General features: G+C 41.2%; 1 protein-coding gene across 2 annotated transcripts in view; it reads right to left on the bottom strand.

The window, feature by feature from the left end:
* Positions 1-25,334, bottom strand: part of MACROD2 (mono-ADP ribosylhydrolase 2) — a 1,465,546-nt gene that overhangs the window by 1,033,386 nt on the left and 406,826 nt on the right. For both annotated transcript variants that reach the window (XM_074989373.1, XM_074989374.1), the window contains exon 5: positions 9,853-9,969. In XM_074989373.1, the coding sequence (XP_074845474.1) occupies positions 9,853-9,969 (117 nt within the window). The remainder of the gene's footprint in view (positions 1-9,852; positions 9,970-25,334) is intronic.

The following is a 25,334-nucleotide window of genomic DNA, read 5'->3' as shown; positions in this document are numbered from 1 at the left end:
CATCTAGTCTGTGCCAAATTGCCTTAAAAGCTAAATCCCAGTTTGGGAGAGGGGCTACATATTTTTCAGACCAAATCAATATAAAGCAAACAGTGCCAATAAACCATGAGGTTAATGTCATGTTTTACTACAACAAGCAATTTCTATCACTACTAAAGAGACAAGGAAAATATACACAGACAAAATTATGTGCATCAAACATTTATTTTCAAGTACTGAGTTGGATTTTGGCTATTGAATGTATATATTTAAATGGAAGCAATAGGGTCCCATGCAGTTGATGTAGCACAAGTTCCTTGATGTTAATCTCTTTTCAGCCAATTTTAACTTTTATTTCTCACAGCTCTTATGGACCATGGTATTTTTTGATGTTTCAGCAAAAACAGTGGAGCTATTTTGGAATGTGGAGAAAATGGAATCAATTTGGTTGTGGGGCGGAATACGAGATCCTGTATCAAAATTTCTGGAGGTATAAAAGCAGAAGTGGGTGCAGAAATGTTGGTCCCTGAGAAGTCATGACACTGAGTTTACGTATGTATTTCATTGAGCTGAAAGCCCTTTTTTAAAGCTACATCTTGCACATGCACCCTGCAATTAGTATAATTCTTAGTACAGTTGGAATCACAGTCTGGTCACCTCACGGGTGGCTGCTGACTCACCGGGTCGGGGAGGCTGGCTCCGGGACCCCGCCCTTGTGCCCAAGGCCTTGCCCTCCGTGGAGCCCCTGCCTCCCAGAACTCCAGAGCATGCCCACCATGGGCACCAGTGCTTCAGCTCCAGTGCACCAGGCAGTATGGCCAGCTCCAGTCTATCAGGCAGTAGTACTCCCAACCCCAAAGTGGTCAGGTGGAGCTGCCAGTCTTGTCTCTCTGAGAAGTGTGGCCCCAGCACCACCCATCTTGACTCCCTGCAGGAGGCAGGACAGCCAGCCTTGGCCAGCCAAGGAAAAGCACAGTGACCAACAGGAGGAGACCTGGCCTGGGGATGGAGCGTGGCTGGGGCCCCACTAGATTGTTTGGGGAGGCACAATACCTGCTGCCCATTTTTTTCCCCACAGAGAAACCAAAAACAAATACTTTCCAACTGTAACATACAGAGACCTGTCAAATACTGGAGACAATCACTCGTTCCTCCTCAGTCAAATCAGTCATCGTGTAAACAATCTGTACAGATTAGTTCTTTGTCTAATTCGGGGTGTGAGGGGGAGAGTGTGAGATCTCGTCATTGCTACAAACCATGCACATGTGCTAGGTCTCAGACATATTCCTCCTGACGCACAAAACAGCATTGGCTTTCTTCATCATCATACACAATGCAATCTCAGTTCGTCGTTTATTGTATCTCCTAAGTGCTCAGAAAAGCCTGCTTTCAGTGAAACTGAAAATCAGACCTTTGTTGAAACCGTAGCAATTTTCAACAATCCTTTGCAGAGACATAAAGATTTGGCTGGTGAAAGAACACCGGTGGCATTTAGATTTCACTGTCTGCCATTACAGCTTACAAACGTACGCATTTCGTTCACACAGTGAATTCAAATGCTGAGAAAATGGTTCATTCCTCCACTTACACTTTCCCTCCCCCTTGTTTCCCCTGCCACACCACCACAAACACACGAACTTGAATTCATGTTCAGTGAGTAGATTCTGAGGAACTAAATCTAGACAAGCAGGATTTAGCTCTAACTGTGAGGCTCAAGAGTACAATATCTCCTTTATCAACAATGAATGTATATTAGTTAACTGAACAACTGGATTTGAAAGGAGGATTTCTAGCTGTATGTACCCTATGTCATCTCCACAGTGATAGATCATTACGCTATGCACAGTATTGGCATACACACAGCTCTACTTGCAACTTAATTTTTAAATAATCCATCCATTAAAAAATCTATGCAGGTGAGGACTGGACCAAAAGGAAAACACTGCATTCCTATAGCTTTGCATCAGAGTTCTTCCAAAACTGGCCTCTGAGCATTCTCTTTCTCTACCTTAAATGACAACAGACTGCGAGGACTTGGAAAACAGAGAGATGTATCAGCTTGTTTTGACAAACAATAATAAATATGCAAAAATTAGACCAATTGGGAAGTACTGTACTGCAGCTCTACCTCTGCAACTCTGTATAATTAATCTATTTATTTTAATTCTGTAAGTGATTGCAAAAGCAAATATGCAAAGATTTAAATCTATTATTTTATGGCCCTACATTATACTGGTCTCCTCAGTCTTTTAAATACTGAAAATGATCATGCCTACACAGTAGTGGCACACACTGAAATCTCCACAGATAACTCTGATTAAACAAATCCAGCGGCTGATTACTCCCACTGCGGCTAATGCCAGTATCACTACTAACTACTTATTTCACAGCAGGAATTGCCTTAGAGACCACATTAACATTATTACTCCAGACTGGTCTACATTGTTGTTTAGGAATGATGAAAAAGATAATGCTATATATGGCATTTCCTAAAGGACACTGCCTAATGTAGTAAATATAACCAATGAGTAGGGAAATTTATTCTGAATATTACAGCTTTATTAACAATATAAAAAATATTAACAGCCGCACCACATTTCTAGCAATGTACTTAATTTTAATAAGGAAGATTTCTGCTTTCAAGTCTTTACATCATAAAAGTCAAAGAAATGATGGCTACACATATAATACAGACTTGCTCAGTAAAATATTTTAAAAAAAATCACAAGACAAAAATCTGGAACTTAAAATACAGTATTTTAGGATGGTATAAATTGGAATTTTCATTTAAAGCTGGTCTGTGTGGTTTCATTGCCAGTGAATAACTTTTTTCATGTCAGAAGCCATGTGAATTTTTTTTCTGGGTTTCTATGAGTATTAGTCAACCTTCACATTTTTAACTACCAAATCTTTTAACAATAATAAAGGAGCATCTTTAGGCTGCCCACTCCCCAAATCACTAAGTGACAAATGCCCATTACATCTACAGTGTTTTGTCAATATGACTTCAGCGGGATTCAAGGGCATTAAATACCTTGTAAAGTCAGACCCCATTATTTTAAATGTGTTGTAATAGACCAGCCTCTCCCCTCATGATAAGTGCTACAAGCACATAACAGCCCTTGAGGCTGTTACGCAGCTTCAGTTCTGGGCTACAAACCAAACTCACATCTCAGTCCATTTTCTGCCAGAAAAGCCAGCAAGGACTATTAATCAAATGAGACACAAAACAGGAGTCTGCATATCTTTTAAACAGATACTCTTATTTAGGATATAAATACATCAGTGCACTACTTAATGTTTTAAGACCAACTGTGTATTCTTGGAGCAAACTTTTCTTTTTAAAGGATGGACAATCATATCAAATATAGACAACTGTTCTCAAGTTACAGAGGGGAGGTATGGGTTGGATATTAGGAAAAACTGTTTCACCAGAAGAGAGGTGAAGCACTGGAATGTGTTACGTAGAGAGGTGGTGGAATCTCCATCCTTAGAAGTTTATAAGTCCTGTCTGGAGTGATTTAGCTAGGGTTGATCCTGCTTTAGGAACGGTGCTGGACTTGATGACCTCCTGAGGTCCCTTCCAGCCCTAAGAGTCTGTGATTCTATGAACTGTCAACTTGAGGTAGGCTGTAATTAAACATTCCTTTGAGTTTTAAAAACTCTAAATAATTGTTTGTTAAATAACAATAGATGACAGAAAGCTATATGGTAATTAGTTAAATAACTTGATTGTAATATTATGGAGTGTGGGAAGCTTTGTATGGGCTTCTGCCACATAGTATGATCACCATCTGGCTTCTAGCTTCTACTCTAAGGGTACTGACTGCTAAATTAGCCTGGTTAGTAGAAAATGAAATCTGATTCCAACACCATCTTAATTTAGACTATTTTGATATACTCTGTGGCTTTCTCTAAAATATCTTTAGAGAGTTCTTAACTAACATTCCAGAATACAAGTATGTTTGCCTTAATTTGTACAATCTTCTTCCTATATGAAGAGGAAGAGAAATAAGGGAACTTTCCATTACTATATATGAAATCACTCTGATGCAATATATTACATGCATGGTACTTATTTCGTATGGTGCTCTCTGACTCTAATGTTTTCAGTCTCCTAGCTGGAACCCTCCAACCATACAAAGTAAAAACAACTCAAGGCTAAACTACAAATCTTAGTCACTCTGAGCTGGAAATGTTATTTTTCACTTCTCATTATGCGAAAAAGAATTTAGCGCACTGTCTTATTTGAGATAAACAAACCTGGCAAAACATGAAGTAATACAATAGATAATGAAGTTGATTTCAAATGCATCTATTATTTTCCTGTATAGTTTATCACACTCTTCTACTTAGCTTTCAAATATCAAATTATCTCCAGGAACTGTTTTTTTCAAAGGTGCGAGTTTAGCAAAGAAATATTCATCAGAACGTTTTCACTGCTACATCTTTGAACGCATCAAGCTTTTACTTTAGGCCCAATCCCATAACACGTGATATGCAGGCAGAATGCTGGGTACCAATAAAGCCCCCCTGACTTCAAAAAGACACTCTCTCCAGGCCCGCCAAATAGGGGGTAGGGAGGGAAAGGGGGCAGTTGCCCTGTGGGCCCAGCATTTCAAAAGGGCCCCAAGCTCTGGTTGCTGCTGCAGCTGAAGTAGCAGCAGGGGTGGCCAGAGCTGTAGACCCCTTTGAATCACCATGGTAATGTTGCGCCACCACTTGGCATATAGCTCTGAGGGAGCGTGGGAAGGGCTGACTGCTCTAAGCCCTTCCCCTTCCACCCTTGGCGCTGCCCTTTCTGGGGTGGAGAGCTGCCCCACTCCCACCTTCTCCCTGGGGCCATGGTGGCTGTCAGCCCCTCTGACTATTAAGTATGTCTGCCTTTTAAGGATCAGGGAAAGGAAAGAAGCCTACAACTTATGGCAGGGAGAGGCAAGGGAGATAAGAACCCCTCAGAAAAAGGATAGGAACCTAAGAGGAAAGGTTTACCTAGCAAGCCTAAAAGAGAGGGATCTGACTAGGAAGGCTGGAGAATGAAAAGCTTGGAGAAACACAGTAGGGGCAAGGGCAGTAAGGTATCAGATATAACTGCAGCCCATGAATGTTTACCCTCGGGTTGGAACCCAGAGTAGAGGACAGCCGAGGATTCCTCTAGCATCCACAACAGAGTGTAATTGCTAGCAGCAGTGAACATCAAGATTGCGAGAGTCACTGTGGGAGTGACATAACCAGGGCGGTAAGGGCCAGAACTGCCTGACAGTGCTAGTGCAGAAGAAATTTGAGTGGCTTTCCCAAAACGGGAAATCACAGTGTGACCTGACCCACGGACGGAGGCACAAAGCAGCCATACTATGACTCCGTGAGCAGGAAGAGTGGAGGAGAAGAAAAGGGGTGCTGAACCAAACAGATCAAAATCACCCAGAGTTGAGAAGAGCACCATGCAACTGTGACAGACTGAGACACCTTTTGGGACAGATAACATGTCTAGAACAGTCTGGGGTGCTGTCAAATCAATGAATAGTAGTACAGTCTATCTTGAAAAGTATGGTACTGAATGCTGAAAATACATATTGAAAATTATCACTCAGCCATATACTGTAAGGAGCAAAGACAACAAACATTATTAAAACCAAGTACATTATTAATAATTTAGTGTAGTTAGCATGCATAAAACAAAAAAAGCCATGAGAATACTGCCAAGGCAGGTTATACACCATACAGTATTATCTGCAAAACAAATTGCTGATACATAAAGATAATATCACTGTGTAACTGGATGGATGAATGTAGTACTCATGTTTAGTATAGCTCCAACACAAACGATAGATAGGAAATAGTTTCCAACATCAGACTGTCATATTGTTATTTAAAAACTGACACAAATTGACTTAACAATGTGCAATGACTGTCTGTGTTGTATCTCCACACAAACAAAGTCCTGAATAGTTTACAAGTCTCAAATGGATGCTTTATAATTGATAAATAACAAAATTAACTTATAATAAATAGTTTGTTCAAGAACAAAGGTAAATGACTTGGTCAAAAATACATTTTAACAAACGCTGAGAAAATTCTAATTTTGTCCTTCTGAACATATTGGCTGTGTGCACACTTTCACTCAAAAAAGGAATGCAAATGAGAGAATTGAAAACACAAATGAGGCACTGATTTGCATATACTGTGGTTCATTTGCATAATCTCTTTTCAGAAGAGATTATTTTGAAAGAAAAAAAGCAGTGTAGACACAGCTCTTTCAAAAATAAACCCCATCTTCAAAAGAACGCTTCTTCCTATTTTGTTTCAGGAAGAAGGGTTCTTTCAAAGATGGGGTTTATTTTCGAAAAAGCCCCATCTACACTGCTTTTTTTTCTTTCAAAAGTCTCTTCCCAAGAGATTATGCAAATGAACCACAAGATATGTAAATAAGTGCCTCATTTGCATTTTGATTGTCCTTATTTGCATTCCTCTTTCGAAAAAAGAGTGCAAGTGTAGACACAGCCATCTTTTGTATCTTTGGCTTTTTTGCTGATTTGTTTGTCTCTGGGGACGTATTTTCCACATAACATTTTGACATTTGAGCAAGTAAAAGATATCGTTTTGCTGATTGTTCCTTTTGTGACTTTTAAATTTCTGGGCATTTTGCCTTTGCAACAAGAGGTGTCTAAGTGGAACACTTTTCTGTCTACATTGCCACAGTTGTCATAGTATGCATGTGATTTTTTTTTTTAACACCCCTACAATAAAAAACACATGGGTCTCAAACAGGACTTTCTTTTACAAAAAACTAACAGGTTTGAATTCAACCCCATTAATTATAAAATTGACAAGAAACAGCTACGCTTTTCTCCTCAAACAAACAAAGCCCTTTCCTTACCAGAACAGCCAACTGTTTCTTTGACTTTCATGTTATATTGTTCTCATTAAAATATATGAAAGAAAATTTGCACCCACTGGTAAGTTTTATATTTCTTCCTCCCTCCCCTTTGTGTTTTAATAGGAAAAATAAATATAAAAATTAAACAGAGCAAACCAATTAAGGTAAAAGTACTCTCAAATTTTATCCATTTACAGATCTAACACTGAGCCAAATTACTTCTAAAGGTTTCAGTGTGTTTTAATGTTTCTGGGCTTCTGCTCTTCCCAGATCCTGAACTGCCAAAATTCAGTAGAAATCTGTTCTCATGAGATTTATTAGATTCAAGCCATTAAAGCAGTCTGAATAAGCATCCAAATTCTAGGAGCTAAATCAATCTCAACCATGAAGGTGGTGGGGTTCTTTTTGGGTTTTTTTGTTTGGTTGGTTTTTTTGTTTGGATTTTTGTTTGTTTTGTTTTGTTTTGTACCTTCATTGATTCAGATGCAGCAGGGAAATAAGTTCAGACACATGGATGGATTTTAAGCAGCAAGGCACAACAAATACATGAGAGGGGCACTACTCATCCACCACCCATGAAGAGCTGCTGGCCCCAAGGCAAGGTGTTGGGGGGCGCTGCTCCATGCCCTGGAAAGGGTGAGGCCAATAATGGAAAGGGCAGGCCCAAGGGAAGTCAGCCCCCCTGACAGCCCCACACAGCTGGAACAGTGCTTCCATGGCATTTCAAAGGGACCTGGAACTCCAGCTGCCACCACTGCCAATGTAGCAGCGGTGGCAGCTGGAGCTCTGGGCCCCTTTAAAATGCCGTACCCGGGGCAACTGTCCCCTTTGCACTCCCATGTTGGCAGGCCTGGCCATGCACTCCAATACAAAGCATTGAGTTGATTTGAGTGTAGAGATTACAGGGCTCCAACCACATAATCTAACTCAAGGTAGGCTCTCCTTACCCTAACACCTAGGAATCAGCTCGGTCTAATCCTGCCACATACACCCCCATTGTGAGGGGGACAAACAGTGCAGAAAAAGTGGGGGGACAGACACCTCAGCTCCTGAGGATCACAAAGTCTCAACTTATCCAAGGCCAAGCACCAAAATCCCAGGTCATTTACCTCTGGGTAAATGTATCCTTTTAACCACACTGGAAACTACTCTCCAGCTGCAATGAATCAACAGCTCAGCCAAGTACCTCAGCTGGGTGCTAAGCACATTCCCACTTAAGCCACCATGGTTTACAGCTGGTGTTAGGAAGGCAAAAAAATTCCCCATCCTCTGCCAAATGGGTGGGCTCCTTGAACAGAGCTAAAAGAGGCTCAATGTCCCCTGTACTATATTGAATTCTACGGGCTCAGAAGCTACCTAGTGTCCCCCAAGAAGTGTCTCCCTTTCCTGTTGCTGGGGCTGATTCTTTCACATCAAATTCCCCGCGTGTTGAGGGGTGTGGGTAGCATTTAATGAAACCCAACATGCGTGCTGGTAGAAATAAGTGAACTTTATAGAATATTACTATGCGAGAAGAGCAGAAAAAGGGTTAGAAATAGGTTCAGGGCTTTACAGTGGAATTATACAAAGAAAAGTTGACCTAAAATATATAGTCTTGCTATTGCTTCTAATTCCAGCTCAATTAACTTAAATGAGTATCTTAAAGTGTTTACTGCTGGCTTCTGGACAAGTAACATCTGCAGCTGACTCTTTTTATACAAACCTTGACAGCATTTTTGGCCAAATACAAACCCATACAACTGTGCCCTGAGGGGAATCATTCAGCATTTTCCCTGAAGAGGAATTCTCAGCTTTCTTAATCCATGAATTACAGATGGCAAAATCTGGCTGTGCACCTGAACAAAGGTTTCTATTTTATAGTTAACAGTCTCTGTCTTTTAGCAAGTTGGAATGTATGTTACGTTGCATTTTTGTTCTCTTTTTGCTGCTGTTGTTTTGCTTCTTTCCTTTAACTAATTCCATTTTAGTAGAGAAAACAACCAAGCACAAAATTTTATTTTTTATCCAATGTACCTTGGCAGGACCATGGAGACACTATGTCAAATCAGGAAAACATTCCATTGCAAAGTTGAAAAGAATATCTGAATACGTTTTGATAAAGCAAGCTCCTTGCACTGGACTGTGTGCTAACTGAGAACCTGAGGTGTCACAAGACGATCCACATAATTTTTACTTAAAATTCATATACAATCACATCTCTTAATAGACTACTCTGTAAGATCACAAATTGATAATACTCCCTGCCTTTCTACATTTTATAGGCTCTCAAATAATATAGATACCACTAAGACCCATATGTTTATTTTTCCAAGTTTGGCTCAACCTCTACGCAACGAGGTCAACCAAATAACCTTCTTCCTCTTTAAAGGGAATGGGAATTTTGAAAATCCCACATTCAAAGTACAAAAACATTCCAGCATTGAAAACTGCATTCCACTGAAAGCTAAAGTGTGACAGATGCCTTCACAGTAATTGCCAATCAGCTTCTATACAGCAGCTGAAAACACAATACATCACTTTGATCTTCTCAGCTCCCAATGCATTCACAATCAAGAAATCTGCATGACGAATATGAAATCTGCATCATTTCCAAAAAAAACTGTCTATGTGGAACTTAAATATGATAATGTACATTTTGCTCCTAGTCTAAGTTATTTCAGATCCTCAGACTACTTACAATATACATGTATATGTATGTATATTAACAGTAGACTATCCCTTGTAAAAAAAAAATGTAAGCTAATATGTGCAGTGTGTCTGTAAAACAGGTTTATTTCCACTATGTAGTACAGCTGAAACAATCATTTTTAAAAGCCTAAATCGCCGCAAGGGTGGGAAAAGAATAGATTGTCACAAAACATGCTCAAAGAAACCCACTGCTAATTTTCTAAATTAAAATGTACTTCGATTAGACTTTGGAGGCAAGGGGACAGGTGAGGAAGCATGTGAACAGCATGTGATTTTAAAAAGAAAGGTGTGTGGAAATGTTGACTTACATTTGGCAGGCAGGTCATAGCCACAAGTAATTTTAGCTTGTCCAGTTGGGCAGCCACTCAAATTGCGACATTCAGCAAGTAGGCAGGGTCCAGCAGCTCTGTGTATACAGCCATCCACTACAAAAATCAAAACAAATCCATTACATGTTAACTAATATATTATAGTCACACGGGTACGTGGACACCAAGAGATATTTACCACAGACTTAATGTGGGTGCATACGTATAAATGTATGCATGGCTATTTTTATTACATATGTAAATGGATGTACGATAAGACTTTGCACAATAAAACATTCTTGGCCAGTAACGCTTAACATTTAGTTGGCCAGATGTTGAGTGGGAAAGAAAATGCAGTGGCAAAAGCAAAGCATATTTCAAAATGGTATTACTCTGATTTACGAAAAAGAGTAACAGGAACATGTTATCCAAGGTCTGGGCCACAAGTTACAAAACCAAAAGTCAATCATGCATGGACCATCAACTCACTCTCTGCTACACACATCTGATTTTTCTCATATTATTCGGATCATTGAATCTCACGGGACTACTCAGTCCCCACAAAATCCCAAGAAGTTGTGTTTATCAATTTGAAAATTGGAATAGTTATTTTCTGACACTTTTTTGTACATTTGTGCAACACTCAAAAGTTAATTAAATCAATTACAGAAGACTGCTGCAGCAGCTAAGTATGCAAGGAAACTAGTACAGTACATAGATCACATTGCCCCCAAGAGCCAGCAATAAGAATCTCAGCAGTAGCAGAATGGTAAAAACAGAGGCACAGCATTATAGCCATTTCAACATGCAGTCAAAGAAATTACATTGTAATTAGCGAGCAGAGGAAAGAACAGTTAAAAATAAGGAAAACATTAACCGAACCAAAGCAATAGTTAATCATGCGATATTAAGTCAGCATCACTGTAAGAAAACTGGAGAGCCACCATTGCTGGTAAAATGTTTCCAATATAGTAAACCCTCGAAATGCACAATTGCGAGTTAAGTGCAACTCAAAATTCTGCTCCCCCCAGCCTTGGCTCAACCCTCCCCCCGCCCGGTCCCAGTTCACCATCCACAGCCCTGCTCTGGCTCAGCACCCCCAAGCCTGCAAAGCCCTTGTTCAAACCATGCCCCCCAGCCCCACTGACCACCTGTGCACAGCTCCAGCTCACCACCCACCCCTGCGCCCACCTCTGGCTCTGGCTCCAGCTGAACACTCCCCCCCACCCGCCCCAGCCCTGGTTCAAACCCCCTGCCAATTCACCACCTGAGCACAGTTCCAGCTCCACACCCCCATGCACGGCTCACCACCCGAGCATGACTCCAGCTCACCACCCTCATGCGTAGCTCTAGCTCAACCTCCCTGCCCCAGTTCAACTACCCCCCATGCCGCTCTGGCTCAGCTCCACCCCGCTGCCGCCTTAACCCACCCCTGCCCCACTCCTGTGGCTTCAACCCACCGCCAGGCTTTACTCTCCCCACTGTCCTCCTCAACCTTTCTGCTGCTTCCGCAGCTGCAGAACGTGCAGAACCACCAGGTAAAAAAGCTGCCCCTGACTTACCTGAAATTCAAGTTACTGAGGGTGCACAGGAATGCAGCCCTCACGTAAATCAAGACACTACTGTATAGGTTCAGATGTGATGTTAACACAAAAATAAACACATACAAGTAAGAATAAGACAAATAATAAAGGCTGGAGGGACACACATTTGTGCACACAAAGTAAAAACTTATTATATATGTCCTATGTTGGGGTGGGCAATAATTTTTGATGAGGGGGGACACATCTAGAATTTTGCCAGTGGTCAAGAGCCACACAGTTCCATGATATTCATGAAGGAGGTGTGGGATCTGGGACAGAGGTTGAGTGTACAAGGGAGCATGGGGTAGGGCATTGGGGTGCAGTGTCTGGGAAGAGGTATGGGTGCAGGAGAGGATTCTGACCAAGATGAGACGTGTAGGAGGAGGCTGCAGGATCTGTGAGGGGGGTTGTAACCTGTGGTGGAAGTACAGGGGTTTGGGTTGTGACTTGGGGCAGGGGTGCATGAGGGGGAGAAGAAGGTTGGGAGGAGGAAGGGGCTGTGGAGCCAGGTGTAGGCTCTGGCCAAGGGGCGCTTACCTTAGTTGCTCCCAGCCAGCATCCCAGGAGGACCTTCACCTAGGCTCCCTGCCTCCCATGCCCCTGCATGTCACTCAGAGAGACTGACAGCAGGGGCCATGTGCTCTTTTGCGCCATGAGTGTGGGGGAGAGGAGATTCTTCATCCGCTGCGTGCACAGATCAGGCAGCTGCCACTGGCTGGGAGCTGAAAGATTGTGCCGGCCCCATGGTGTGTAGTGTGCAGAGACCACGTGGCTTTTGCAGCTGGCCAGTTTGAGTGGCACATGGGAGAGGGAAGGAGGGAAGACTCTCTGAGGCTCCTGCTGGGCCATAGACGGGATCTAGTGGTGTGGCAGGCCACATCCAGCCCATGGACCGTATTCTGCCTGCACCAGTTGTATATAGGTGTTTAATGCTGATTTTAGCAATTAAAAATTTAAGGCCCAAGCCTCCCACACCCCCAGGCACCCTTTATGGAGGGTGGGGGGAGGCTGAAGCTCCCCACCTGCTAACCCCCAGGTTTCACCCAGGAAACCTTGCCAGCTTCTCTTTCACGAGGGAGCAAGAAGACAGGGCACAGTTTGCAGGACCCCTCATTCTGGCTGAGGAGCACTGGGGGGCAGACAAACCTAGACCTGCCCCAGATGTGGGATGTGCACCACTCCTACAGCTGTGCCCCCTGGAGCTGCAGTGGCTATGGAGAGGAGCTTCTCAGCTGGCCCCCAAGGTGCTCCGGAGAGAGACGGCTGAGGTAGTCCTCTCTCCCCAGGGCAACCTGGATACCGAACTCCTCATCCCAAAGCCCCACCCCAGAGCCATGAGTCAAATGGAGCGCGTTCCTTTTCATTTCATTTTTCCAAAAAAAACAAAAATTAATTGAGTTAAGAACCTGGGTAATGCTGGGGAGATCTGACAGTTACATAATAAGGAATTATTTGAACAGTTACTACTCCAGCACTAAAAACATCACTATGCTGAGTGGAAAATGTGAATAACATAACACATTATTTTACAATTAGTTGCAGAGATATCTTTAGAAAAAAAATATTCAGGAAGATTAAACATAAAGTGTGATAATTCTTACTGCAAAAAATATATGCAATAAGCCTACTGCCAAAATGAGAACACACTTCAAAATATAAAATATCTGGCAAAGACAGTAGTGGCTTGGCAAATTTGAATGTGATACTTCAGTTACTGTTAAAACATGTCTTAGGTATTTTAATTCAAAAATCATGTACAGAGCATGCAGAAAAGATTTATATAAAATATTTCATTTTCTCGGGCAGTGTGCTGACTGGCATCACAAGCTACAGTGAAGCAAGCAATGGTAGCGTAACAATCAAAATTATGGACAATGATGACAAGCTCAGGAAAGAAAAAACAGTTGCCAAAGCAATACAGGTTGAACTTCTCTACTCCAGCACTTTCTGGTCCATGGTCTAGCATGATTTTAATTAGCTGAATGTCTGCTTATCGTGAGCGTGGCCAACTTTCCTGTGGTCCTGCCTTTCCGTGTTCTGTGCTCTATTTAGCTCAAAATTACCCCTAAACATCTTCTAAGACCCCAAGTAATGCTGCTAAGTGTAAGCATGTTTTTGTGCTTTATCTACTTATTTCCCTGTGCCAATACAGCAAAATTGTGTAACAATACTAGCACTTTCTTATGAAGAGAGCTGATAAGCCTTGTCTGGGCGTAGGCTTATACAGGGTGTATCAGTTCAGTCATACATTATTAAGCAGCATTGCAAGTGTTTTTCTGTTTACTTGCCATGGTGAAATAAAAATAAAAAAAGAGACCCACTCACTACAATATTGACCTCCTGTGGTTGGATAAATTCTCTGATTTGGCACTGTTCAGGTCCTAAGGGTGCTGGACTAGAGACGTTCAACCTGTTCTGTTATGGTATAGTAAGGAGGAAGACGTTTACATGATATATCGACATACTGTCACATTGCTTTTTATAAAAAATACGAAGATTCTTCAACTAAAACGCTGATGACGCTTTAAAATGCTGTGTCATCAATTTGATCTGTGGTTGGTCTGCATTTCTGGAACAGATCTGTTTTAATTGTTTGGAAAACATTAACCATTTACTGTCCTTTCTCTCTGAGGATCCTTGGACACAACTAATTGTAAAAAATCCTGATAATTAGGATTAAATCTGAGCTAATTTGTATCATGTGACAAAGATAAATTATCACAAAGACCATCACTTTCTTCTAACATAGACCCAAACTTCATCAAAATAAGGAAAACAACGCTATTCCAAAAGCTATGCTCGCTCTCTCTCTGGCTGCATCTACACTATGAGATAAATTCGAAGTTATTTATATCGATTTTCTAATTGACATTTATAAGTTTGAATTTGATCACCCTCACTTCCCACGTGCTCCCCACAGTGTCAAGTCATTGCTGCCATACACGCATTGGCTAACGCTGACTGTTGCAGTAGTGCATTGTGGGAAGCTATCCCACAGTTCCCTCATCCCTGTAGCATTGTGGGTATGCCCAATGGTCTTGACATCATCTTCCCACATTGTACTTTCCTCATTCCCTGTTCACTATATTGGTACTGGGGAGAGTCTTTGGCTTTCCGGTGCACTATAAGGCTTCCGTGAAATGACTATGTTCTCAGCTTGCCATCCACCAAGTGTCCCATCACCCATCATTGCATGTGTGTGATCCCTGAAAATAATGCAGGGGCCTGGACTGTTTTTTAAAGTGAGAAGAAAGAGCATAGAAAAGTCTAGGAAAAAAGAAGTTTTGGTTTCCCATCCCATTTTATTGCTTGCACAGGTGCAACAACCTTGTTCTCACCTGGCCATCCACTGACCATCCCACCTCCCATCATTGTATGCAGGTAATCCCTGAAAGTAATGGGGAGGGGGCCGAAAGTGAGAAGGAGGAGGATAGAAAAGTGTAGAAAGAAAAGGATTTTTGGTTTGCCCTTTTGTTATGTTGGTTTTGGAAAAGGTATTTGGCTTTCCAGTGCACTATAAGGCATCCGTTCAATGACTGTGTTCTCAACTGGCCATCCGCTGACTATCTCTCCTCCCATCGCTGCATGTGATCCCTGAAAATAATGCAGGGGCTTGCACTGTTTTTCAAAGTGAGAAGACAGAGGATACAAAAGTGTACGAAAAAAGAAGCAAGCGCTGAGGGCCCAGCTGACATGGTCCCTTCATGGGGAATCAGTCCCCATAGCTCATCAGACTTTCCCCCCAGTGGCACCAAGCCCCATTATGGGCTTTTCCCTGGTGGTAGCAAAGGTCCCCATGTTTCTTAATCGCTGGGGGAGAATTTTCCCTGGCAGCAGTAAACTCCTTAGCCATTGCGGGGAGACTTTCCCCCAGTGGTAGCAAGCGCTGGTATGGCTGAAAGGGGGAATGTGGGGGTGGGGGGCAGTTGAAGTAGTCCTTCCCCATGGCAGCAGCAAAACCCTGAATTTCTTAGCTGCTGAGGGAGACTTTTCCCTGGCAGCAGCAAGCCCCTTAGCAGCTGGGGGAGACTGTTCCCTACAGCAGCAAGACCTGGTATGGGTGAAGGGTTGGTGATCAGTGGGGGGGCCAGTTGAGGTGGTCCCTCCCCATGGCAGCAACAAAGCCCCCAGTATCTTAGCCATCAGGGGAAACTTTCCCATGGCAACAGCAAAGCCCAGAATATCTTACCTGCCCTTGGAGCCCTAAACACATGACTGGCAGCATGGTCAGCACCAAATGGCAGGCCCATCCTTTTACTGGGTTGGGCTGGGGGCTACCCACGTGATGTGGCTGAGCGCAGGAAAGACCCAGACTGTGTGGTGCATGTGGGGGGAGGGAAGAGGGTTTGCACACAAATGTAAACAGCTGAGAAGTGTGTTGGGCAAGCATGACCCCCTGCACAGCCTTGCTGACAGGCGGTATGGCAGGGCATGGGCTGGTGCAAGGCAGCACAGAAAAGAACAAGTGTACAGACAGAGCCACGAACTCCCGGCAGGGGCTATCTGAATGGGCAGATGCACTCACAGAGCTAATAGCAAAGAAAGAAAGACATTTCTAAGCCTCTTATACTAACATGAGCCCACAGCTAAAGGCTTGCTGCCCCTGCTTGGAAATTCACAGTCTTCCTGTTACTGCAGAGCGCCAGCCAGAGCAGAGCACTGACAAGGGCATTGTGGGTTACATACGGGACACCTCTGGATGCTAATAAATTCATTTTTAAGAGACGGTGCTTCCACACTTGCCTTTAATTGAACTTCTGAATTGGAGCTTGATGCGATACCTGTCAGGTAACTGCAATTTTGTAATCTCGAGATTAGTGCACCCTAAATCAAGCTAATGGTATTTACAGCGAAGACAGTCACCTGGTAAATTTGAGCAAACTGCCTTAAATTCGAATTTACCTCATAGTGTAGACGCATCCGCTCTCTCTCTGCTTCAATGCCAAGCTACTGCCTAGAACCTTCCTTAGGTCCCTCTAGTTGGCTTCCTACTAAATATTTAAGGAAACAGTGGTACCAATTGCCTTCGTAAAGCATTTGGCAATCTATGGATGAAAAGTGCTATGAGCTAGGTATTATAATCCTTATCCATAATCCCCAAATTATCAAATGGATGAAGAAAGTCCTACAGATAAAATTGTCATCTGTGTGTGTCAAGAAATCATACAAGAGTCAAAAAAAGCTACAACTTCTTTCAGAAATGTAAGATGGATGTTGGAGGTATATTCTGGTACAAAGACACATCTATTCACTTATTTTTGTTTGCTTGTTTCAATAGAAATAACTTTCCAATGTTGTGCAAAGTATTAAATGTTTCAGTCCACCCAATCTGCTTTTCCAGGTAGACTTCACAGGACTTGTTACATCTCTGAAATGGAACAAGTAGTTTGTAGAAATGGTAAACTTCTGGATATCAGCATGATTGCTGTGACATAAACATGTTTCCTTCCTCCTTAGCCAGGAACTAATTTTCACCTGTATTCCCCCAAATGCAGAACTAATACCCAACTGCCATCCCCAACAATCTTAGTGTTTGCTAAGGCTTGAGTAGAACAGTGTCACTGAGAGAGGTCCCTGACATTCAACACTTAAGCAGGTGAGATGTGCTTAATTTGAGCCTTACAAAATGGAACTCTGACCCGGCTCTATACTTTAAACAGCTAATGTATGTACAAAAGGTTGAACATATAAAGCACAATAAAAACAATTTTAACAGTATTATCCCTCTGTTTTTCTTTTTAAAATATTAGCAAGCCTGTCACAGCCACTATAATTTAGGATCCACAAGAGACTGTGTGTGTGTGTGTGTGTGTGTGTGTGTGTGTGTGTGTAAGAAGCAGTTAACTAGGAAAAAAAACTATTCTCAGTGCTAACATGATCAGTGGAATTGAGTACACAAACAAGGAAGTAAAGTTTTTATTTCATTATTGATTGAAAGCCACAGATTAAGAGAAGACACAAAGGCAAAATCATTTTGTAATGGAATTTTGTTTTCAGGCTTTTGAAAGTGTATTAAAACCAATTAATTTTTAAAAAAACACCTCTAAAACCTGGTCAGTGTCCTTTTATAGTACACAGCAAAGAACATTCATTAATTCTTTTTTTTACAGTTGGTGTATGCCAAAATTGTATGTGTCTTTGGAAGTAGGTGGTTAAAATCAAAGAGCAAACACTAGACAATTTACTGGTGTGCAATGTAGGATACATGTATTTACAGAAAATCTCTTAAAAGCTGCAAATGAAGCAAAACCACAAAAATGCAGAATTAAAGGTACCATGGGATGCTGTAAAAAACCACAGCAAATCTAGCCTTGCAATACAGATGGTAATAAAAAGTGGTAAGGTAATCAAACACAGCAGAAAAACAATACAAAACTCAGGGGAAGGACTCAAGTTTCTTTTCTGACCTTGTATAATGAGTCTGGATGAACAGGAACTCACTATATAAACAACATAACCAGTGATATTATATACTGTACTTATAAAAAAGGTATATACTCTTCTCCCTCTGTCCCTCACCATACTAATTCTAACTCTTCTTTACCAAGAAGTTCACAAGATGTAATTAGAAAAGTTATTGTAGGTGTTGTGTCTGTCATGCAATACTGTTCTCCCACATGAATGTCAGGACTGATTATAAATGGTAGCTTTAATGATTATATCAGATGCAGTCAGAAGGACGGACACGAGGGAGTTATTTTGGCAAGTTTATAACACACTTGTAAGGCAATCAGAACTTGTGCTCACTACAGAACTCCTTCTGGGAAAGGGGATGCCTGGAAGCTGAAAGAAATTATCCCAGTTAGACAAAGTAGTAAAGCATGTCTGGGAAGTTCATCTGCCTCATAGTGAACAACAGAAGCCAACTACAATACAAAAACTGTCACCGCCTAACATTGGTTATTTTAATTCCCACAGAGTAGACGAGGATGATTCAGAAGATGAAACAAGAGACAAAAATCACTGTGCCAACACCACAATTAAAAGCAAGAATGCCCAAAACAAATTAGATTTTGACACATAGGATCAAATTCTCCTTCCCACCACTACACTGCATTCTACGATGGTAACTGAGATGAAAATGTTGCCTATAATTTTATATTAAAAGAACTGTGATATGAAAGAAGGCCTTTGCACTCTGCTGTGCCTGGAACTTACTGGCATAATGATCATGACAACTGGGCACCAAAGAAAGCTATTTACCAACATTGTAAGGGGCTTAACTGACTCAAGTCAGAAATAGAAACAATAATTAATAAATGAAGAGAACACAACTCATCAAAACACACCATGTCAGCAATCTGGGGAACACTAACAGCACAGGGAGACATCAGCAGGGAAAAGGGATAGAACCACTTAGAGAAAAAGCCCACAAACAACAATTTTCTACATAGCTGAAGAATAAGGGCAGACAGTTGATTTGGTTTGAGAAGCTGATTGGACAAGCTATTAGATTGCCTAAATATTACCTATCTGTGGCCACCTTCAGTGAAGTCCACTTTATCTGCTGATGAACTATCTCCAGTTAAAGGTATAACTCACCTAGAGGGTGAGTTAACTAAATTGGATTAAAACAATAATAATAATAAATAATAATAATAATAATAATAATGTTATTCTTAATGTGTGGTTTATTTTTGTAAATTACAGTTAATATAGAGTCTCTATATCAATTAGAAACAAGAATATATTGTGATAGTATACTAATTATACTATGAATTGTATTCCTCTTTCAGACTAGGCTGTTTGGGACATTATACAATAGTTCAGAATGAGCCCAGCCCTGCTTGCAGTTCATTCAATAGCAAAATTTCCACTCATTTCAAGAAAAGGGACTAATCTATTAGACATTTTAATAAATACAAATATTATGAAAACATTATCATTTAACCTAAACTCCAGGGAAGCAAATATGAGGGAGTACATGAGGGGAAGAGAAACATAAGTGAGGGATAAAACTGGGAGAGCTTGACTGAGAGAGATGTCAAAGAGAAACAAGTGCTCCACCACAAGAGCCAGCAGATGCTGATCTAGTGAGTATCAGTGGAACCCCTAAAAGCCGTGTCAGAAGAAAAATGACAGTCACTACGTGGTTAGAGGAGGTAGTGTTTAATAAAGATAATAAATGTCCATACCACTGAGTACTTTAATAAACTGAAGATTTTTAATCAATGCATCTACAGACTTCCCAACATAATTTTTACTAAACATTTAGTACTTCTATAGTATTTTCCATCCAGGGATCTCAAAAAGCTGTAGAGACATAAACGTACTTAACCCTTTCAACTCTTCTGTTAAATATGTTCTTTTTAGACACTGAGTAACTAAGCCACAGATACCCCTGGAATATTCTTAACTGAATGGGAGCTGAAGAGATTTTCCAGTGTGGGTGTGTCTAAAACATATACTTCCTCTTAAGTATTAATTAAAAAAAAAAGATGCTATCTTAGTAAAGTCAAGCCAACAAGAACTCTGAGTCATTTGTACTATCTAGGTACCTCCCTGTAGATTTTAAATGCTTATCTGTACTGTATTTGGAAATTTGACTTGATCAAGATTACAGAGAAATTGGAGCTGGGATTAGAACCCAGGGACCCCTGACTGACCATCTCCTTCTCCATGTGATGGCTCATGTTGCAGGACAGGCACAACAAATTATTAGAGCACAAATTTCTACAAACAAGCTGAGAGATTACGTGAGGGTATGTGTTAGCATTTATACACACATATTTAATAATGGTGTCCCTGAATGATTTATTCTTGTATCATTTTTTGGCATTGACATTATCATCAATGATTATTTCCTATCCTCATATAATAATTGGAATTTCTTAAGAAAAGTTCAAAATACAACATCAGGAACCCCTAGATCGACAAACAATCCTCAGAATATTACTCATGAACTAGTTAAATAAGGCTATATACGCACTGCAGTTTATACTGGTATAAATTATGACCCGAAGAGGTGTGAATAAGCCACCCTCTACGCAATGAAAATTACACTGATGCAAATACCAGTGGACAGTGCTATGTCAGTCAGAAAGCTTCTCCCACTGAGATAGTACCAGCAGCACTAGCAGCATTACGGCAGTGCTGCTGTGCCATTGTAAGCACTCTAGTATAGTATATCAGTGTAGCCATAGTTTAAGTGGGCTATTCTACCCTTAATGCACATAGGTAATTAACATGACTGTGCACACCAAGGAATAGAGAACCCTCTCCTTTCACATGTTGGCTGGTGAGCTTTTGTTATATTGGTAAAATGTTTTGTCCTACCAAGAATAGGGGGAAATTGAGAATACATACAAAACTGAATAAGCTGTCCTACAATGTCAGAGATTAGCATGACTTCTTTAAGTGAAAAGCCATGTTCCGCACAAAAAGCATTTATTTCATTTACCGCTTAAGCTTCCATGTTTTTCAGTCCCAGTGCTGCACTTCCAATATGTAGACAGAGTTATAATGTCAACTGAATTCACATTTTCATCAGCCCATTCAAACAACATAAGGGCTCAGTGAAACATGGGCCTTGAAAACCAGTGTGAATGTCACACTTTTGGCAGTAAAAAACAACTAGGAAATACTCCAGTTGAATCTTTCAAAGTTCTTCCCCATCCAAGAACCTGACATTAAGACATGTGTGCAGGAACCACATTCTTCCTTCAACTGTCCAGAGAGCCAACATTTCAGTTTTTCTTACAAAATGACAGTATGGAGTAGTCAAGAGCTTAAAAATACTGCACACTTCACAACAGGAAAAACAAGACATAGGGACCAAAAGTCTCAAATTTGTTTCACTGTTGCAATGCTGCTTGTGTTTTTTTCTGGAGATTGCTTCTGATCAGAATTCTCAGCTCTGTAAAGGGACTCCTGGTCTGAAAAAATGATAGGACTAAAGGAAACATCTCATCATGTAACCTTGAATCCAAGACAATGGATTCCTTCTTGTCCCACCATCCTAAAATTTAACTTAGGAATGAAGTATAAACAAGTGCCTAAGTAGCCATGTTCCTCTAAAAAGGCAGCAAGTTTGATGAACTGTGACGGATAGAATACCTGTCCTACCAATTTTAATGAGAAAAGCAGTTAAGTTTCCGCATGAGTTTAAAAATGTGTGGCAGTAAATGTAGTTTTGTTTGAAATTAAATTGTTGTTTAGGCAGATGGTGTCTGGGATTTGCACATTATGGTAGAAATACTGCATTCCTCATCCCATCATGGTTATCTTTCTATCTGCATTCAGTTTAGATATCAGTATTACATTCTATTTCAACCATGCCTTTCTTTTGCAAAGAATCTCAGAGAAGCAGCGTCAACAGGGCATGCCTATTTATCTTCATGTACAAATACCAGACCCTGTCCATTTCTTTGCAAAAATACAACATTCAACCAACCCCCTCATTTGCTGTTACATCTCTAAGATTTAAATAATTAATAGAGGTCACTTCAGTGGCATCAGTTGTATGGTAGAATGAGTGAATTTGATGGTCTCTGCAGCTCATTATCTACTATAGATTTCTGAGTTAAAAAGAACCACCATCAAGTTAATCTACACAAAAGTTAAATTAAATATTCACATTCTAAAAACAAAGGCTGAAAAAAGTGCCAGTCTCAAAATGGGGAGTGCTGTAAGAATTAACAGAGGAGACAGGGCAGGCGAGCCTCCTCCTAAGATCTGATTCCTGCACAAATGCAGAATGTGAGCACGTTTCATATGTATAGAAGCATACACATGTCTATGCTCCACTGTCAGCCAGATTTTCTCACCACTGTGAACACAAATATACTGCCATTAGTTTGACAAGAGTATTGTTCACCTGCAAGGAGTGGAGGGAATGCCAGCAGGGAAACAAAGGGTTATCTGTTTTGTTTTAAATTCTCTCCCTATCCACAGTTTGAAAGTATCATTTTATTTTAGGTATCTTCCCCCTTCTGTATTTTGTAGACTATGCAGTTTTACTACTTCAGGTAAATGGGTGAGATAATAATGGCAATCTCTGTTACTAGTAAAACATTTTGAAAATTTTGAACGTATGGACCAATCACAGAAAATGAATTGTAAAAGACAAAGTAGAAATGCATGTTCAGAGAACAGTTATTAAGCAGTAATCACAGTGATTATACAAATTTATTCACTATGATTGGCTAATAGTTGTCAGCCACTGTTCAGGGAGTCACAAAGAACAGACTGAGAAATAATTGTATAGTGAGTCTGCAAAAAATGGAGCCTCAACAATTGGTGTGCTTTCCCTGCAGTTTGACAGGCTGTAACAATTATTTCAGGGTCTTTGGAAATGTATATTGATGCCCGAATTCAGTGTCAAAAATCAACTGTTTTCCCACTGAAGTCAAAAAGAAAGAGATTCCTTATCATCTTCAGAAATACGGCTGATTTCATGAAATAAATAATGGCTACACACACACAAGTCTTTGCCAGTATGGGGCCCTACATCTTCAGTATAGATGATATATAAATATAATGCCACTACATAACAAGTCACTAAAGAATAGGGATTTTAATTATAGGTATATAATATAGGCTGTATCAGGCACCTGACAGATATAAGCAGCCACTGCAAAAGCAAGATCCATTATTAGAGCCTTCTGAAGCTGAGCCAGAGCAGTGTGTTAGCTCCCTCCTCTAAAGATATTTTAGGGTTTGAGCAGAGAGAAAGCAGATTAATCACACTATCCATCTCTCCAAAGGCAGAAGATGAGCAAGCAAACTAAAGAGCAACAATGAAATCCTGAGAGAAGAGAGGAAGTCCAAATGGACAAGTTAGAGACAACTGACATTATGGGGGCGAGATATTTGCATTTAACTGAACTCCACCTTCTGTAAAAACAAAAAAAAATGCAAGAGATAAGGAAAGCAGAGTGCACATCTTGTGGAGAGGAACATCTCTGAGATGTCGTTTCAGGTTTCACAGAATTTGAATATATCCAAATTATTTTAAAAAGAATAGTTTCTCCCTTGTTTGTCTCAGCCTGTAAGGGAAGCAGCTTGACAGTTCATATGGGCCGTGTCTACACTAGCCCCAAACTTGGAAATGGCCATACAAATGGCCATTTCGAAGTTTACTAATGAAGCGCTGAAATACATATTCAGCACCTTATTAGAATGTCGGCAGTCACAGCGCTTCGAAATTGACGCAGCTCGCCGCCGTGTGGCTCTTCCAGCCGGGGCTCCTTTTCAAAAGGACCCCGGCAACTTTGAAATCCCCTTATTCTTATCTGCTGTTAGGAATAAGGGGATTTTAAAGTTGCCAGGGTCCTTTCGAAAAGGAGCCCCATCTGGACAAGCCGCACAGCAGCAAGCGGCATCAATTTCAAAGCACCGTGGCTGCCGGCATTCTAATGAGGCGCTGAATATGTATTTCAGCGCTTCATTAGTAAACTTCGAAATGGCCATTTGAATGGCCATTTCCAAGTTTGGGGCTAGTGTAGACACAGCCACGTTGAATGTTGGTTTTATGCTTGTGAGAGTGGGTCTGTTTTGGGGAGGAAGGAGTTGTGCAGAAATTTGTGGGGGAAGATGGAGCTGCAAAAATGATTTGTGCATATAGCTGTCAAAGTCTCTTACTATCTCCAACCCTGAGGAAATTCTTTACCCTGTTCAAACAAGCCTTCAGGTACAAATGAGTTACAAAGCGTTCTCAGGAAACACAGCTGTCATGACAGGATGTAGTCATGCAATATTTTTTTATGCAGCTAGGATCCATCCCAAGGAGGACTATGGACATCAGGAGAAAGATTTGAACTGGACTCTGAATGCAGTGGGGAGATGCTGAAGAAAGCAGTGGGATGATGTGTTCATGGAGGCACATGTTCCTAAGCAGATGGGTTTTTTGAGCTTTGTACCAACTGGATCTTTTTCAGGGTGAGTAGCTTCCTTCCTAGATGTGAATTATTATAATCACAAAGTGTGGAAAGACTTGAATGCTTGCATCGCTCGGCTGGCTCTGTCTCCCATAGGATTTCTTATTTAGGCTGTATGTTGGAGAAGTGAGTTTGCTTAGTGAGCCACCATGGCCCGTACGATTGGAAGAAACCTCAGGATGTAATTGATTCCAAACTCCTGCGAAAAGCAGGACGAATCCCACCTAAATCACCCTAGTGAGGGCTTTTTTTTCAAGCCAGGACTTAAAAACCTCTAGGGATAGAGATTCTACCACCTCCCTAGGTAACCCATTCCAGAGCTTCACTTCCCTCTTAATGAAATAGGTTTTTTTTCCCTAATATCCAACTTAGACCTCCGACACTGCAACTTGAAACCATTGCTCCTCATTCTGTCATCTGTCACCACTGACAACAGCCTCTCTCCATCTTCTTTGGAACCTGCCTTGAGGTAGTTGAAGGCTGCTATCAAATCCGTCCTCACTCTTCTCTTTCCTGGACTAAATAACCCCAAATCCCTCAGCCTCTCCTAATAAGTCATGTGCTCCAGCTCCCTAATCATTTTTGTTGCCCTCCCTGGACTCACTCCAATGCTTCCACATCCTTCCTGTAGCAGAGGCCCAGAATTGGATGCAGTAATGCAGATGTGGCCTCACCAGTTCCAAATAAAGGGGAATAATCACTTCCCCAAATCTGCTGACAATGCTCCTACTAATGCACCCCAGTATGGTATTAGCCTTTGTGGCTACAAGGCACACTGTTGACTCATACTCAGCTTCTCAACCACTGTAATCCCCAGGCCCTTTTCTGTCAAACTGCTGCTTAGCCAGTCGGTCCCCAGCCTGGAGCAATGCTTGGGATTCTTCCATCCACAAGTGCAGGACTCTGCACTTGAACTTGTTGAACCTCATCAGATTTGTTTTGGTCCAATCCTCCAATTTGTTTAGGTCATGAGTTCCAAAACTGGGGGGGTGCATGAAGAAATTCTGGGGGGACGAGGTGA

The sequence above is a fragment of the Carettochelys insculpta genome, chromosome 3 (assembly GCF_033958435.1).
Source record: "Carettochelys insculpta isolate YL-2023 chromosome 3, ASM3395843v1, whole genome shotgun sequence".
NCBI classification, from domain to species: Eukaryota; Metazoa; Chordata; order Testudines; family Carettochelyidae; genus Carettochelys; species Carettochelys insculpta.
Note: the sequence above shows the minus strand (reverse complement) of the source record. Positions and strands in the feature narration are given on the sequence as shown.